Source organism: Heptranchias perlo, chromosome 24 (assembly GCF_035084215.1).
Source record: "Heptranchias perlo isolate sHepPer1 chromosome 24, sHepPer1.hap1, whole genome shotgun sequence".
Taxonomy (NCBI): domain Eukaryota; kingdom Metazoa; phylum Chordata; class Chondrichthyes; order Hexanchiformes; family Hexanchidae; genus Heptranchias; species Heptranchias perlo.
This window is the reverse complement of record NC_090348.1, coordinates 30,107,189-30,124,395: the sequence shown is the minus strand read 5'-3', so window position 1 is coordinate 30,124,395 and position 17,207 is coordinate 30,107,189. Positions and strand designations below refer to the sequence as shown.

The following is a 17,207-nucleotide window of genomic DNA, read 5'->3' as shown; positions in this document are numbered from 1 at the left end:
AAAATCCTGGAACTCCCTACCTAACAGCACTGTGGGAGAACCTTCACCGCACGGACTGCAGCGGTTCAAGAAGGTGGCTCACCACCACCCTCTCAAGGACATTTAGGGATGGGCAATAAATGCTGGCCTTGCCAGCGACGTCCACATCTCATGAACGAATAAAAAAGGAGTTCTCCTGGATAAAGGTTAGCTAAGCTGCAGAAGGGTAGAGAAAAAGTAAGCCTTCAATCCCTGAATCCTAAATTTATATGATTGTAATTTTAAATTAGAATGCTTAAGGAATTGGGTTTACCAACAGGGAGAAAGGAGGTTTGGTTGGAATTGCACTGCAAATTTCCTGCCATGGGAGGTCTCATTTCCTCCAGGCTGCTCACTGACAGGGAGCTACAAACCACATCCCAGAATGGCTCCTTTCATTTTAACAGGGTGCGTGACTTCATGTCAGCCTGGGATCTTGTGCTCCCTGACCCTGGCCAATCATCCAACTATTCAACACACACATTCAGTAGGGTGTTTCTCCAGGATCACCTGGCTCCAGAACATCTCCCATGTTGGTCTAAGGTTGTAAGTCCTACTAAAATGAAGGTAGCCGCGCCAGGAAGCAATTTTCATCTTCCAGGCGGCAACACCACCAGAACAGCCTGGTGGAAAGGAGACCCAAAATGACTGGCCCTGATTAACACAGGAGATTCAAAAAATGTTATTTAAATAGTAAGTAAAATCTGTATAATTTTATATTTTAACAGAGACAATGAAACAACTCTTTGAACAAAAAATAATCCCTCCAGACTTTCCTTCCTCTTTATAGAAACTTCATTTATATAAAATTGCTTGAATATTTCCTGAGACTGTTAAGATTCCCTTGGGTGAACATGTTAACCTCATTGTTCTTGGATATTTTCCTGGGCTTTGGGTTCCATGATTAATATTTTTAATGCTACAATTGCTAAACAAAAAATATTTTCTTTTTTCCCTAGCAAAATCATGTTTGTGCTGCAGATCGGCAGCACGTCACAGACAGCGAGCTGCAATACCGATCTAACAGACCCCAACATCGCAGACAAGGCCATCCTGTTACAGTACAGTCTGAATGGAGGAATTACATGGCATGTTATTGCTCAGCACCAACCAAAGGATTTCATACATGCCCAGAGGATATCTTACAATGTCCCACTGTAAGTATCTAATCTTCAGGGCTCAGAAATCTGTCAAAGTCTAAAATGATGCATTATAGAAGGTAAGATTCACTTCTGTAATATTAGGTATGCTGGACTCAGAATTCCTCTGATTAGCAAAATTATAAATGTATCTGTGAAGATCCTTGGTTGGGTATTTTTAGTAAAGTTATAAATGTATTCTTTCAGAACATGTGCATGATTTGCCTAGATATACGCAACAGCGGAAATCTTACGGAATGTACTTACAACATTACTATACATAGTGACCAGAGGGATTCTTACCCCACTGTAACTATCAGTAGAATGGGAACTGATGGTGCTGCGAGCTGGGTAAAAACAAGTCTTTTATATGAAAGGAAATTGTTTCATTAACAAATGTCGGGGTATGATACATTTTTTAAAGCTCAATATGTATGTTATTGTTATACCACTAAGTGAAATGCCGCTTATCTGGAAATTGAGCTTATCCTGTCCAACTGAAAAGATTTGATTCTGATCTTTTTAATCCATTATCCCTTCCTCTGTTCCAATATTGTTACCAGCTTGTTTCGGGTGATGAGAATGGGGGAGGGTGTACATTGGGATATATTTTCCTCTGTTCATTAATTTAGACTAAAGATTCTGGCGGCGATTTTCAAGTAGCGCCCAAAACGGGCTGCCTGCCTGCTGGTGCCGGTCTGAGCCCTGAACTATTTTGAGGCCTCATTAACATGCCAAGTTGAGGGCTTCAGGCCTATGCCCCACTGCAGCTCGCCGGTTGTGGGAGGGCAGGCAATCGGCAGGTTGAGTCTGGTGGGGGTGGGGGTTGGAGGTGATCGTGGGGAGGCCTCGAATGGTGCAGCGGCGGGCTGGAGTGTTGGTGGGTGCCCAGGAGAAACAGTCCTGATCCTCCTGGACCCACCAAAAAAAAAGAATTATAGTGACCTGGGCCGTTTCTGAGCGCCCACCAGCAACTCCTTTAATGGCTGCTGCTTAGACCTCTCAGTGCCTGGTAAAAATAGGCAGGGCATGCACGGTGCTTGCTCCACCCATTTGTACCTGAAGATTGCAATCAGGGTCCTGAAGTCAGCATAGGACCCTGATTTACACATTTAAGCACCCTCCTGTCTGCTTCAGATGGGCAGGCTGCTCTCCCATTTACAGGCCTGCCTGAAAACTGCATCAGTGGAGCCAAGGGCATTAATATGGTGGCAGAGGTGACCCTCCCTCCGCCCCCCCCCACCCCCACCGCAATTATCAATTGCCGGCTGCCCATTTTTTATATGATTTCATATCAAATTAAACCACTTTATATCATGATGCTTCTAACTGTATTTCACTGAAAACCTGCTTCCTGTTCAGTGAGTCCCAAAGTAATATTGGTGTGGGGAGTTGTAGAGAACTCCGTATCCCATTGGTTCACTCTCCTGCCCGGAGAAGGGGAAGGAGATGTCTAGAGGTGAGTTACTCACTGGCATGCTGAGATAATGGCTAGAATAGAGAATGATATCTATATTTTCTACCATCTGTACATATGAGGCACTTACAGCTTATCTAGTTTAGAAATCCTTAATCAAAAGCAATATACCACAGATACTGGAAATCTGAATAAAAACAGAAAATGCTGGAAATACTCACCAAGTCAGACAGCATCTGCGGAGAGAGAAACAGAGTTAACGTTTCAGGTTGATGACCTTTCGTCAGAACTCAGAAATCCTTATCTCTGTTCCACCATTTCACCTTGAACTTTTGCTCTTTACTGCACTCTTCCACTGATATCTTTTTGGATGAATGAGATAGCAGAAGCATGAAGTTCCTGCCAATCAAAATAATATTTAATATAAAATCACTGTATGCTCCATCATGACAACCATAGCTAGAAATGCTGCTTTATCAGCAGCCAGAATCTGGACACAGTTAACAAATGGCACAGCACCTTTAAAATCAGATCAGAGTGAAGGAAATTCCTTTGTTCCCTAATTGGATCCTAACTTTGACCCTGACTTTGCTTTTTGATTGGCACATTGAACTAATAACTAGGCATTAAAATAATTATTCTGATAATTATGTATAGGTCTCATCATCATTTCCTGCTCTCAGTTTCTATCTAATGCATATTATCTGTTTTGTTTTGACATTTGTCTTTGATCATGTTGTAATCCTAGGCATTACCGCTATGTACAGCCCCACCTTTGTACTTTGCACAGCTATATTTATTTACGTAAAGAAGAATGAGATCAAATGAGACTTTTCATGGGTGTCGCGTGTGCAGGAACAATGTGTAATGCGAGTTCAATGTGATTAGTGCTGCTAACACCTGTACCTATCTCTGGATCCATGTGAGGGTGGATCCCAATGCTTCAATGTACGATTGCTCTTGAACCACTTTTGACGGTATTTAGTCAATTGTAGACTCAGGAACTGCACAAAGTGCACTTGCACCACCCAGTGATGGAGAATTAGTACTGCATAAACTGTAACGCTGTTTGCATTTGTGGAGAAATCTTTTGCTAAATCCAACAAAATCAATAGGAAATAAGTGTTAAAAAAAATCTGTCTCATGATCACACTAAATAAGTAACATCTATCGATATAAATCCTGGGAATCGATTCATGGACACCCCCTTCGCTGATAAGAACATAAGAAATAGGAGCAGGAGTAAGCCATACGGCCCCTCGAGCCTGCTCCGCTATTCAATAAGATCATGGCTGATCTTCTACCTCAACTCCACCTTCCTGTCCTATCCCCGTATCCCTTAGTGACCACAAATCTATCGACCTGTCTTGATATTACTGGAAAATGCTTGCTTCCTTGTGAAATAGAGGCCTCCAATCCTTCACAGAGATGCCTTCTCACCTAAAACAAAAGGATAAGTGCTTTATTTTCACAGTTATCCCTAGATGGGCATTCTTTTTAGTGGAGCCAGTAGCTAACTATCGCAGCCAAATATACCTTTTATAGGTGATATATAAACTACAAAGGAAATCAGTTTTCCTGAAAGCTTAACAAACAAAATATCCTCAGATATTATGAAAATAATTTACAGCTAACATCTTAATCTTTGTTACTACAGGGAGGCACGAGTTAAAGGTGTACAGCTACGGTGGTGGCAGTCTCGTCATAATGGAACAGGCCATGATCAGTGGGCTTTGGATCACGTAGAGGTGGTCCTGTAAGTATCTGAGTGCTGTGTTGTAAAAGTGGTGATTTATTGGTTTTTATTTGTCTCCCACTATAGTCACGAACTAAAAACTCAAAGTCTACATATAGAATCATAGAAAGTTACAGCACAGAAGGAAGCCATTCGGCCCAACATGTCCGTGCCGGCCGAAAAAGAGCTAGCCAGCTTAATCCCACTTTCCAGCACTTGGTCCGTAGCCCTGTAGGTTATGGCACTTCAAGTGCACATCCAAGTACTTTTTAAATGAACTGAGGGTTTCTGCCTCTACCACCCTTTCAGGCAGCGAGTTCCAGACCCCCACCACCCTCTGGGTGAAAAAAATTCTCCTCAGCTCCCTTCTAATGACAGATGGCAAGTTTATCTGAGCATCTTTTGCATTGTTTTGTTCTTTATTAAGCTTCTTTCTCTTATTCTCTAATTGCAGGACTCGTAAGCAGAACTACATGATGAACTTCTCAAGGCAACACATGCTCAGGCATTACTACAACAGAAGGCGAAGGTCCCTCAGACGAAACCTTTAAAGGATTACAAGCATACGTCTCTGTCGCGTCTCATGATCCTAATAAACAAAGCACTGTTTCTAATAAGGGGCCAATATCAGATATAGGAATATAATGAAATGAATTAGTATGAAGACTACAAGGATACAACATCTTTTACACACTGTGAATTAATAAATGAAGTGGCTTATATTCTGAAATGTATTGTTGTTTACTCTTTATGTGGCTGTGAACTATGTGGTGTGTTGCAATGTCAGTTACTGTGGCAGTATTGTAAGTAAATGTAAAAGCACAATTTACTTTGCAATGTATCAGTCCTCATAGGCTAGTGACACAATAACACAAACAATATCAAATGGTGCTCATCACATACAAATGTGTGTATGTTAAATATGTTTAAAATAAGGAAGGGAATTGACAGGTTAGATAGGGAATCCTGCATTCATCTAATAGAGGAATCTAGAACAAAGGGACATCATCTTAAAATTCAAACTGAGCCAGTTAAAAGTATATCGAGAAAAGATTGTTGCACACAAAGGGATGTGGAATACACTGCTCCAGATGACCATAGATGCAGAATCAGTTGAAGTGTTTAAAAGCAAAGTAGGTATTTACTTCTTGAGAGAAGTATGGATCTTAGGGAATATGAAGAGATTGAAGGGATAGAGCTGCCATGATTAACAAAATTGAAATGCAAACTTGATGAGGTGAATGGCCTATTTCTGCAATGGGTGTCTTTGCTTTCTATTATCAGTAAAAGTTAACAAAAATACAAAAAAAAATCTGTATTTAATTTCCTATGTTCAACAAAGAATGACAACTTCAGAGTTTGGAGATGCAGTAAGATGGTGATTTTTGTGAATCTTAATAGTTTGCCTTTTAAAGCCTTCAACAGCATTAGAGCTAACGCTGTGCTACAGTTTAAATGTGCATTTTTCTGGTTAAACACTGATACTGTTTTTAATGTAAATCCTTACACTAGCTGCCATTTGTGTCCTTTTACAGCAATTCTTTGGTGATGATGCTTATTCGATATGACAGATTGGTGTTAATTGTGTTTTATTTTGAATTTGTTTCTTTCTACTGATTAAAAGCTGGGTCTTGTTTGTAACTTTTGAGTAAAATAGTGTTGTAATTACCCAGCATTGCTATAACTGCAGTGTAATGTTAACTATCTAAAACTAGATAGAGTGAGTTAATATATCACAATGTTATTTACTGAGCTAGATCCAAACTTACTTTCAATAAAGCTACTATCACAATATTACTTTATTGCTTTGAGATTTCTTGTAGTTATTTATTTTTAGTTTTTTTCTTTCCTACATTACAACAGTGACCACACTTCAAAAGTACTACATTGACTGTAAAGCGCTTTGGGATGTCCTGAGGTTGTGAAAGATGTTATTTAAATGCAAGTTCTTTCTTTGCGGTTTTCTATGTAAATTTTTGTCTTTAAAGGGGAACTGTCTTTATTTAAAAACATGTTTAGCAAACCTGTTTTACACCGTTTGACTTCAATGAAAAGTAAAATCGGGTGGGGTGTAAAACGGGTGGCCAACCTGATCCGGTCAGTTTCCTGCCGGAAGGGTTAGGTTGGAATTAGCCCCAAGATGTCAGTCTCATCAGGTATAATGACACTCACTCTTTACTATGCTGCCTTTGCTGGGCTATCCCCTGTTCACTCTTAAAAACTGTTTTGGAGAGAGCAAAGGATCTTCAAAAAGAAAAGGAGAAAAATTGGTATTTTTTGGTTGATCTTAATTGAGTTGCTAGCCTAACCTGGCCGTGGTGGGGGAGGGGATCGGCATTAGTGCCTTTCAACTAGCTGTGAAGTACTGGCTTTGTTGAAGGTTTTGATAAATTCACAGTTCACTCAGCCACCATTTCAATCTAAGAACATTGTTCAAACAGGAATCTGCATGAATGGGAAGTATCAGTGAGGAGAATACACACAACTGGGAGTCACTGTGGCTCTTGAAATATGGCAGTTTATTGTTCCACACTTTGTCCCCTAGTTCTAAAATGAAGATTTTTTTGGTGTATGTTAGGTTTAACCTATATTGAAATATAATAGAGTTGAACTTGTGCGGGGGTTTCCCCTGATCTCCAACTGTAACTTTGGCAGAAGATCAGCAGAAACCCGGGGAAATGATGGAAATGGCTGTTTACACCATTTCTCCAGGAGTTCCACCAATCTTCTTCCAAAGGTACAGCAAAAGATTGGGAGAATCCCCTTATATGTTTAAGGAAACATAGATACATAGAAAATAGGAGCAGGAGTAGGTCATTCGGTCCTTCGAGCCTGCTCCGCCATTCAATATGATCATGGCTAATTCTCTATCTCAATACCACATTCCCGCTCTCTCCCCATACCCCTTGAAGCCTTCTGTGTCTAGAAATCTATCTATTGCCTTCTTAAATATATTCAGTGACTTGGCCTCCACAGCCTTCTGTGGTAGAGAATTCCACAAGTTCACCACCCTCTGAGTGAAGAAATTTCTCCTCACCTCAGTCCTAAATGTCCTACCCCATATCCTGAGACTGTGATCCCTTGTTCTTGACCCCCCAGCCAGGGGAAACATCCTCCCTGCATCCAGTCTGTCTAGCCCTGTCAGAATTTTATACGTTTCAATGAGATCCCCTCTCATTCTTCTAAACTCTAGTGAATACAGGCCTAGTCAACCCAATCTCTCCTCATACGATAGTCCTACCATCCCAGGAATCAGTTTGGTGAACCTTCAATGCACTCCCTCTATGACAAGTATATCCTTTCTTAGGTAAGGAGACTAAAACTGCGCACAATACTCCAGGTGTGGTCTTACCAAGGCCTTGTATAACTGCAGTAAGACATCCTTGCTCCTGTACTCAAATCCTCTTGCAATGTGTATTTCCAGCACTTTCTATTTTATTTCATTGTTCGTACATTATGATCAGAAGGTCAGAAAACTGTAAGCATACAACTATGTCATCCAGTCACAACCTCTCATTGTTTTATTGGTATATATGGTCATTTCCACAAACAGACCAAAAGATTTGTTTGAAAAATAGGCATGAAGCAGAAGCTACTGTCAATCTCTTTCCTTTCTTCCTTTCTTACTCCTCTAACAGATCAGAATCAGTTAATTCAATTGGTACAGTGGGGCTTAGACTCTTCCACCAAGATCATCGGTTCTTCTGAGTTTTAGGGTTCAGCTGGGGGCTCAGTTGCAGGTTCAGCTGGGGGCTCAGTTGCAGGTTCAGCTGGGGGCTCAGTTGCAGGTTCAGCTGGGGGCTCAGTTGCAGGTTCAGCTGGGGGCTCAGTTGCAGGTTCAGCTGGGGGCTCAGTTGCAGGTTCAGCTGGGGGCTCAGTTGCAGGTTCAGCTGAGGGTGTGATTGTGGATTCAGATGCTACTGGCTCCTCGGGCTGAAGTTCTTCCAAGGATTCTGTTCCATTTATGGAAACTTCCTGAAGACACAAAAGTAAGTGCTCTGATTATAGCATATAGACAAACAACAATTTGGAAGTTTTTTTCTGAAGTGCAGTACTGATGTCCAATAGTTTGCATATTGTTATCAGAAAAGGATGTACACTTATGAGGAGTAGCTATAAAGTGTGATGTACAGTAACTGACTTATTTAATAACAATGCTGGTTTATATTTCCAATAACTACTGGATCTCCTGTGGTATTGCTCATGGTAAGCCAGATGATGCATTGTTTCATAACAGGTGCAATATACCATTGAATGCATAATGCATTATTCTGCTGAGGCCTGTCTTTTAATGAGGCCTGTCTTTTAAAGTCAAAAAGTCTAATTCCTCAAATAGGACATCCTGACATCAACTGGAGGTTAATTGCCGTTAGTGAGGAAAGCTTTAAAATTAGCAGATGCTTGTATATTTCTAATTCCAGGTTAGAAGAAAGCAATAAGAAATGAACTGCTGTCTTTCACTATTTTTATCAATTTACTACATAAAGGGAATCCATCGCTGTTTGAGTGAAGGATGGGGCCTGCATCATAGATACAGACACAACTGGTGCCATGAAACATTATTGCAAATGATATTTTTACAATATAAGTATAGTCCCCACTACTTATAGCGGGTGCATTGGTGCTAACGCGATTTGCCCCCTATACGTGTTGGACAGTTTATCCCCTCCAACTGCAAAACCCATGAAATATCAGTGAAATGTTTAAAATATTAAAAGGATTTGATAGGATAGATACAGAAAAAAATACTTCCTCTGGTGGGGGAATCAAGAACAAGGAAGCATAATGAGCGAAATCAGGAAGCACATTTGCACATAAAGCGTAGTAGGAATTTGGAACAAAAGGCTGTGGATGCTAGGACAATTAGAGCTTTAAAGATTGAGATTGATAGATTTTTGTTAAGGGTATTAAGGGATATGGAGCAAAGGCAGGAAAATGGAGTTGAGTTACAGATCAGCCATGATCTAATTGAATGGCAGAGCAGGCCCGAGGGGCTGAATGGCCTACTCCTGTTCCCAGTGTTCCTATGAAATTGATTTAATGCTAAAATGTCGACAGCTATTTGTAAAAAATTCATTTATCAAGATTCAGCCATTCCTTTGTAGAAGTACGTAATGATTTTGAATATTTTAGAATATTCCAAAGGCGCGGGTAGTCAGAAAGCTGAAAAATAAATGATAGGTGAAGTACAGTTGTGAGGATAGACAGTAGCGGTCATACTACAGCGGAGATGAAAGATTATCTGCTGGCTATTTTGAACTTTGGACCTTTAAAAAGGTGATATTTACTTTGTCATTGCAGTCAGTGCTGAGTAGTGTAAGCTGTAAAACACCACCAGTTAGAGGTGATTAAGTATACAAAGTAATTGCACCATAATGAGGTGTGACCTACTGAGTGAACAAGTCTATTAACCAGCAATAGTATTCCTGACCTTGATCATGAAAATTCACATTCATTTTAAAAGAATGCAAAGCATTGCTCCTCGGCTTCTGCCAATACCACTCTGACATGTGTGCCAGAGGATACAACAGCAACCTGGGGATGACTCTTCCTCCCCCCACCCCCGATGGCAAGTTACATGAGTGCCAATAACATGGTCCCAGTGCAGAGGCACTATGATCACTGCACATTGAGTGCTAGCCACTCCTCTGCTCAGTTGCATATTTTGGCACTGCACGTGATACGCTGGACGAGTTGGCAAGGATAAGAGTTTCAGCATCAGCGATTCTCATAGGGCTTTTGGGTGGCCTTAAAGATGTTCTTTATCTTGCAAAAAATGGGTGGGGACAAAATAGCTCCATTCAACGAACAGGCTTCAGAAGGTTCTGCAGTGAAGGTGGCTCTATTCGGAGGAGAGGGCCACTCTACAACAAAAAGAATCACCAGTGCAATATAATTGGAGGTTGTCTGGACCTGGGTGCAGGTGAGGAACAATTTTTTAAGTCTACACAGCTTCCCATGGTAAGTGTGCAAACATGTGATAACATCTTACTAGGTTGTTCTTTGAAGCTTCTTCATTGATCCTCAATGTAAACTTGGTACATTATCACAGAGAGAAAAAGCAGAAAACTTTGTCAACTGTTGATCTTTGTAAAGGCACAAACATGCTCATTTTCTTCCATGGCCATTTCACAGTGCTGCCCATGTCAGTTATTAAAAGTGGCTAATATCACCAAGTGGTAAGCCAGCAATAGCATTGGAAGCATTGGACCACATCCAGCAAGTGGCCAATGTTGACAACTTGGATGCTCCAACGACCATTGGGGAAATAGAGGCCACCACAGGGTCTATGAAGAATGACAAAACACCTGGACCTGATGGCATTCCTAGAGAGATTTACAAGATTGGATGTAGAGGCCTGCACAAACTGTTCTGCCTAATCTGGAGAGAGGAGAAGGTCCCACAGGACCTAAAGGATGCAATCATCATCAAGATATTCAAGAACAAAGGAGAGAGGTCTGACTGCGGTAATTATTGGGGCATCTCAATTCCATCTATAGCTGGCAAGTTCTGAGTTGAATTCTTCTTGATTGCCTGCTCCTGAATATAGTGGACAGGACGCTTCAGGGCTAACCAAGGAACGGTCTTGGGGGGTGTAATGTATATCACAGTCAAGCCTGATCCTGTCCTTACCCGCTGTTCACAAAAGCACACTTCCAGAAGGATTACTGGACAGTGATCAGGAGAGGAAACCCTGGCCAATTTTCCTGTCGAACCAAGGATTGCGAAGTCCAACTGTAAAGTCCCAACTGTCACCCTGTTGAGATCAGCTAACTCAGCACAGACTGCGGATTAAACTTAGGATTCTCCTGGTCCACATGGTTCTGACCATCTTAACCAGCTGAGCTATTGGGTGAAACTCTCAAGGTAAATACATAAGAATTATGTATTTCATACGGACTGCAGCGGTTCAAGAAGGCGGCTCACCACCACCTTCTCGAGGGCAATTAGGGATGGGCAATAAATGCCGGCCTTGCCAGCGACGCCCACATCCCGTGAACGAATAAAAAAAAAATGTAATAGATCAGTGCTTACCGTGACATCAAGTGCATGAACCGTCCAATCTTGGGTCACATTGCACCTTAATCTGTGGTATAATAGTTTTCCAAAGATGTCGTAGTTCTGCTTGGTTAAACAGACAGCGGAACCCTACACAGAATAAATATGTCAGATCAAATTTGGTGCTGTAATGAGATCTTAACATGAAACTGTGACAGCACATTTCCCTGTACATTTCTGTTACTGGAGTAGCAAAATTCTCTTTAAAATAGCGATCCACATTACATGATGCAAAATGCAGTAAACAGTAATAAAACCCACAGGGTAAGCTACTTACTGCTGTTGCAGGGATCTTTGGTCCACACATGTCTGGCGCTGTGTCATTATTGTTAGGGCAGGTGGTTTCAATAAGTCTGAAATTCAAAGTAATCTCCTCCCCTGCAGTGGTCTATCAACACAAGAGTGCAGGAGTGAAAAATCTTTCAAAAATGATGATATTCAAATATCACTCGCTGTAGTTTAATACCTGGTCACATGATTGTTTTCCCATTATCGCATAAACATTTTAAAAGATAAATATCTTACATTTTATGTGCCTTCTATTTGAGTTTTGGACTGTTTGTTGCTGCATCATATTGTCTGACGGGTAAGCTTGCAAGAGGTTATAGATCTTAATATATTGTTTTTTGAAAACAACCATCTACACAGTTCTGAATTCTACTGTATAAATAAAATTGGATAAAGCTTAAGGTGAAAATTGGAGAAATGCCCCCAGCCCTCTGGTTCAGTGAGTGAATACATCGCGTGGTGTATTACTGAACTAGGAAGACCCAGACTCATTCCATACTCTGCACATAGTTAACAGAACTCAGCTGGATAGTGCTATGGGTTAGGGAAGGGGCAAGTTATTCCTGATTGAAGACCCCTCTTCTGGTAATGTACATGGGTGGACATCTGATAAGGACAGGGACAAGCTTAGCTGTGATGCCCCACATGATTGAAGAGCTTGCAAATGCTGGTTCATGCATGAATAGTGGTCACTTGGTGAGATACTGGAGGACACCTGACACCAGTGGAACTTTATCCAAATAATGCGTTCAGCAGATCTGGGATGGCATTACTTATGCACAAAAGAATTTATGTCTCTTTTCTTGTAATTGTTTCTCTGCTTCTGTTCCATTCTCTAGTTTTTTTTAACCTCTGTCTGCCTGTTTGTGTTCCCCTCTTTTTCTCCCTCTTTTTATGACACTGACTGACTTTTTCTATTGTAGTATTTGCACCTCTCCGTGTCCAATTCTTGTCCTTACCCTTTCTCTATGACTCTTTCTATCCTTCCCTCTGTCTCCCCTCTTCGGTATGTCTCCCAATATTTCTGGATGACTCTCACACATATTCCTTTAGTGATGCACTGAATTTTTATTTATTTACCTCTAGTTTTGTTAAAGCCCAGGATGTGTAGCATTATGGCAGCCAACACATGTCACCCAGCACCTCTGACAACACAGCAGTCCCTGAGTACTGCACAGAAGTGTCATTCTAGGTTATGTACTCAGTCCTGGAGTTAGGCTTGAAGCCACAACCTTGGTTCAGAGGCAAGAGTGCTACCAACTGAGCAAAGAACCCAGGAGTGGAGAAGTGTCCAGGAGCAGAGGACATGCAAGCAAGGGACAAGCAAGATTGTTTATTTTTTTATGCATGGACATTTTTTTGTAATTATTAGTGCACCGAAACTAGTGCAGCTCCTGTTCACCCATGAACTTCAACATGGACCCCATCCCAAATCGCTGAGACTGTCATCCAAAGAGTTGGGCTGGGCAGCCTGTGCCTGTAAAGACGCATCAGAGGTGTCCAGCCCAACAGCACATTGGAAAATTGGAGCTGCGCCATGGCACTCCGATGGCTGAATGTTAGCCCAGTAAGTGCCAGAGAGCTAAAATTACCAATTTTGTCTTCTGCTGTTAAGGAAGGAAAGGCCTATGTTAACATTTGCCTGAGGAAGGAGAAAATCTCCGAAAGCTTGTGAATTTAAAATAAAATTGCTGGACTATAACTTGGTGTTGTAAAATTGTTTACAATTGTCAACCCCAGTCCATCACCGGCATCTCCACATTATGTTTAGAAAGGTAACTTATCCCCATTGGGATCAATTGCCTTTGCCCGTCGTACTTTTTGGGGCCTTTACTGAGCCCTGAACAGAACCGATGCCAGCTCTCAGCTAGCGGGAGTTCCATTGGACGTAATGAGGGTGAAAATTGAAGAAATCCCAAGGTAGCACGGAAACTCCCCAGACATGCCCCCTTGACATAGGAGGGTCCAGGCTGGAGGATGACTCACCTGCTCCCACTTTTCCCCTCCCCCCTCTCAACTGCTGTTTGCTGGGCTCCCAGCAGAACTAATTTCCATCCCAAATTCTGGCTCCTAGGCAGGTGATGCACCCGCTCTCCGCCTTCTCCGGCACCCAGAATTTCAAGGCCTATGTGTTTGTGACTATTTAAGTATTTTGGACGAGTTGCTTTTTAGTGAACATAACATCAGAACCAATCAGCATGCTTTACATCCTGTGGAATTGTTGGACACCTTCCATTGCCCTATTAACAAACAGATGTGACATGTTCAATCATATAGATAGGTTCAGTGTAACCTAGTTAAGTGGGTAATTCTTGGAAAGTGTAAATATCATGAAGCATCTTCGCTCTATTCTTGTACATGTTTGCTGTTGTTCCTCAAGTTCTTGTGCTAGTCTGTGGAATGGGCTGACATAAATGTGACAAAGTAACGTAACAAAAATTAATCTATTGCCCATGGCTGTCCATCTGCAACTCTTTTTCTATTGTGTTAACTTTTAACCTACCATAGGAAACATTACTTGATTACAAAACACTTGTATTGAAAATGCATTTTCTTGAGGTAGGGCAAAGGTGAAATTTATTAATATACTGACATCCCACAACACATGGTGATCAGACTCTGTTTCATGACCATGTGTCTCACACAATATGCTGCTGATCTCAATTCAGTCATCTAGAGGTGAACTATTTCTGTCAAAGGGAGTGAAAGAAAATCAAAAATAGAGGCACCTTTTACCAACTGGTTACACAGCAGAGCTGGCAGAGCACTGGGATCACATTTCATGCCTGGTATCAGTTGTGGAATGGTTTATGATACGGCGGTGGGGGGGAGCGGGGTGGTGGCGGAAGCAAAATTCAAAATGGGAAATTATTCTTGCAAAAAAATACTGCACTTTTTAAATTCTATATCAAGAAAATGTAACTGCAACATGGAACTGTTTATTTTCCCTGTTGTTAAGGGGAAAGATGTGCTCATGCAGCATTCATTTTATCAATCTAGCCTATTTTGTGTGCTATTGCAATTACTGCAAGAATGCTGAAAATATTGTTTTCCTTCCCAAAGAGAGAAGGAAAAGCAGCACCTTCAAAACTCACATTCAACACGTGCAAAATGTCTTCCCTTCGTCTGTGTATTTCTATTTAATGGTACAAGGCAGAAGAACCTCCCTGACACCAAATTTGATGTTATTTGCAACTTTAAACATCTTTGTTTCTGTTTCCAGCCCCATTTTTTAAACTTGCATTTATATAGCGCCTTTCATGACCTCGTCATCCCAAAGTGCTTCGCGCCAACTAAGTACTTTATTGAAGTGTAGTCACTGTTGTAATGTAGGAAACGCGGCAGCAAATTTGCGCACAGCCAAATCCCACAAACGGCAATGAAGTAAATGACCAGATCATCTGTTTCAGCTGTTGATTGAGGAATAAATGTTAGCCAGGACAACGGAAGAACACCCCTGCCTTTAATTTTCCCAGCTGATCATTGATTGCCTTATCTTAAATGTTAATTTCTTTAGTACTTCCTTCATCCACCCTGAAAATCCAACTTTCACACTGGGAAACTGCTCATAGTCTTCTGAGATAGCTGAAAAGCTTAGTAAGACCCTAGATTCTAGAATGGTCCCAGTGGATTGGAAGGTAGCAAATGTAACCCCCTATTCAAGAAAGAGGGAGAGAGAAAACAGGGAACTACAGGCCAGTTAGTATTCCAACACACTCCTGACTTGTGCCTTGTAGATGGTGGAAAGGCTTTGGGGAGTCAGGAGGTGAGTCACTCGCTGCAGAATACTCAGCCTCTGACCTGCTCTTGTAGCCACAGTATTTATATGGCTGGTCCAGTTAAGTTTCTGGTCAATGGTGACCCCCAGGATGTTGATGGTGGGGGATTCGGCGATGGTAATGCCATTGAATGTCAAGGGGAGCTGGAGAGTCTAGAACTAGGAGTCATAGTCTCAAGATAAGAAGTCGGCCATTTAGGACCGAGGTAAAGAAAAAAATTCTTCACTCAGAGGGTTGTGAATCTTTGGAATTCTCTATCCCCGAGGACTGTGGATGCTCAGTCGTTGAGTGTATTCAAGACTGAGATCGATAGATTTTTGGACACTAAGGGAATCAAGGGATATGGGATAAGTTGAGGTAGAAGATCAGCCATGATCTTATTGAATGGTGGAGCAGGCTCGAGCGGCTGTATGGCCTACTCCTGCTCCTATTTCTTATGTTCTTAGGACCCTACCCCAGCAAAATATTTACTGTGTGAACAAGCCATACATTAGCCAATGGGTATCAAGTTGGATAGATCCACCTATTAATAAACAATGTAGTTCATTTCAAGGTTAAAATGTTTACACTTTGTTATGGCGACAGCTAACCATTAACATTGAAAAGAATAAAGACAACAAATCCTATGTAATAAGAACATCTTCCTTTAAAGTGTGATTAACTATTGATTATATGCACTTTGGTCAATAGAGCATTCTGAATATTTGCTAATTTCTATATAAAATAAACCATGTAGACCTCACTGTAAAATGTAAAACAGTAAATGTGTTTACATCTGAGGGCCTTATTATTAAAAGAACAATCTAATGATCTTGTTGGGATTTGCCCCACTTATTTTGTAGTTTATTTACACGGTCAGATTTGGGTTCAATGATTTGTAAGTCAATGATAAAATAAAGATCAAACACATGTTTTACCTCATGTTTTGCTGAAAGAACTCGAGCCAAAGCAAATTTGAAAAGCTGCCCGCTCTTGTCATTGAATTTAGAAATGGCATACTCTACAGTCCTGTGCACTCTGGGGTCATTAGTCTTCAAGGGCACTAGGCAACCAATGCATGACAACGCATCAACATCTAGAAAAAAAATACTTGGTAGAAGATTAATAATCCTTTACTCCTTAAAGATGAATATTTCTCTGCAGGGGAGTAATTTTAATCTAAAAAAGTTGTTTGTTTACTCTCCTGTGAGGAGAAACCACAGATTTAAATCACGTACAAGCAGCTTACTAGAGACACACTATGACGATCTTCTATCCAGAATAAAACTGCTCAATCAACAGTCAGGAGGTCTGCCAGTTTTCATCTTTCATTGAAAGAGTGTGGATCTACATTTTCCCATTTCTTGTTGCTGATCCTGGAGCTTCAAAAGTGATTTAAGAATTCAGCTTTGTTGGGGTCACTGCACTCATACAAAATAGAGTCACACTCTGGCAGACTTACTGTATCCATTGCCTGAGTAACATTTTTCTAAAGGGAGATCAAGATGGTAAATGAATCGATGAGTGCATTAAATTTCTCCTCAGAAGTATAAGAATAAACTAATGCCTGTTTTAATAAACCATATGTAGGAATGTTTTCCACCTCAGATGCTTTATTCATTCGATTGAGTACGTTTTTACATGCTAATATGTTATATTACGAGATCTCCCATGACATTGCTCGTGGTAAGTCAAGGATATGCTGTTTAATAATAACAAGGGCTGCATTTCAAATAATATACATGTATTATATAACGAGAGGCGTGTTTACATTGTGATGGCTATTTCCTAAT

The 17,207-nt window shown here is 41.0% G+C and overlaps 2 protein-coding genes across 2 annotated transcripts in view; one reads left to right on the top strand and one right to left on the bottom strand.

Annotated features, from left to right (window-relative positions):
• The window catches only part of reln (reelin), a 297,718-nt gene extending 291,624 nt beyond the window's left edge, over positions 1-6,094 (top strand). Inside the window, exons 62-64 of the mRNA XM_068005008.1 lie at positions 978-1,175; positions 4,232-4,330; positions 4,764-6,094. Coding sequence (XP_067861109.1) covers positions 978-1,175; positions 4,232-4,330; positions 4,764-4,860 — 394 coding nt within the window. The 3' untranslated portion in view covers positions 4,861-6,094. The remainder of the gene's footprint in view (positions 1-977; positions 1,176-4,231; positions 4,331-4,763) is intronic.
• Positions 6,095-7,807: 1,713 nt separating this feature from the next.
• The window catches only part of LOC137341785 (T-kininogen 2-like), a 53,638-nt gene continuing 44,238 nt past the window's right edge, over positions 7,808-17,207 (bottom strand). The window contains exons 9-12 of the mRNA XM_068005287.1: positions 16,353-16,510; positions 11,646-11,756; positions 11,345-11,458; positions 7,808-8,284 (exon numbers count right to left, since the gene is read on the bottom strand). Coding sequence (XP_067861388.1) covers positions 8,021-8,284; positions 11,345-11,458; positions 11,646-11,756; positions 16,353-16,510 — 647 coding nt within the window. The 3' untranslated portion in view covers positions 7,808-8,020. The remainder of the gene's footprint in view (positions 8,285-11,344; positions 11,459-11,645; positions 11,757-16,352; positions 16,511-17,207) is intronic.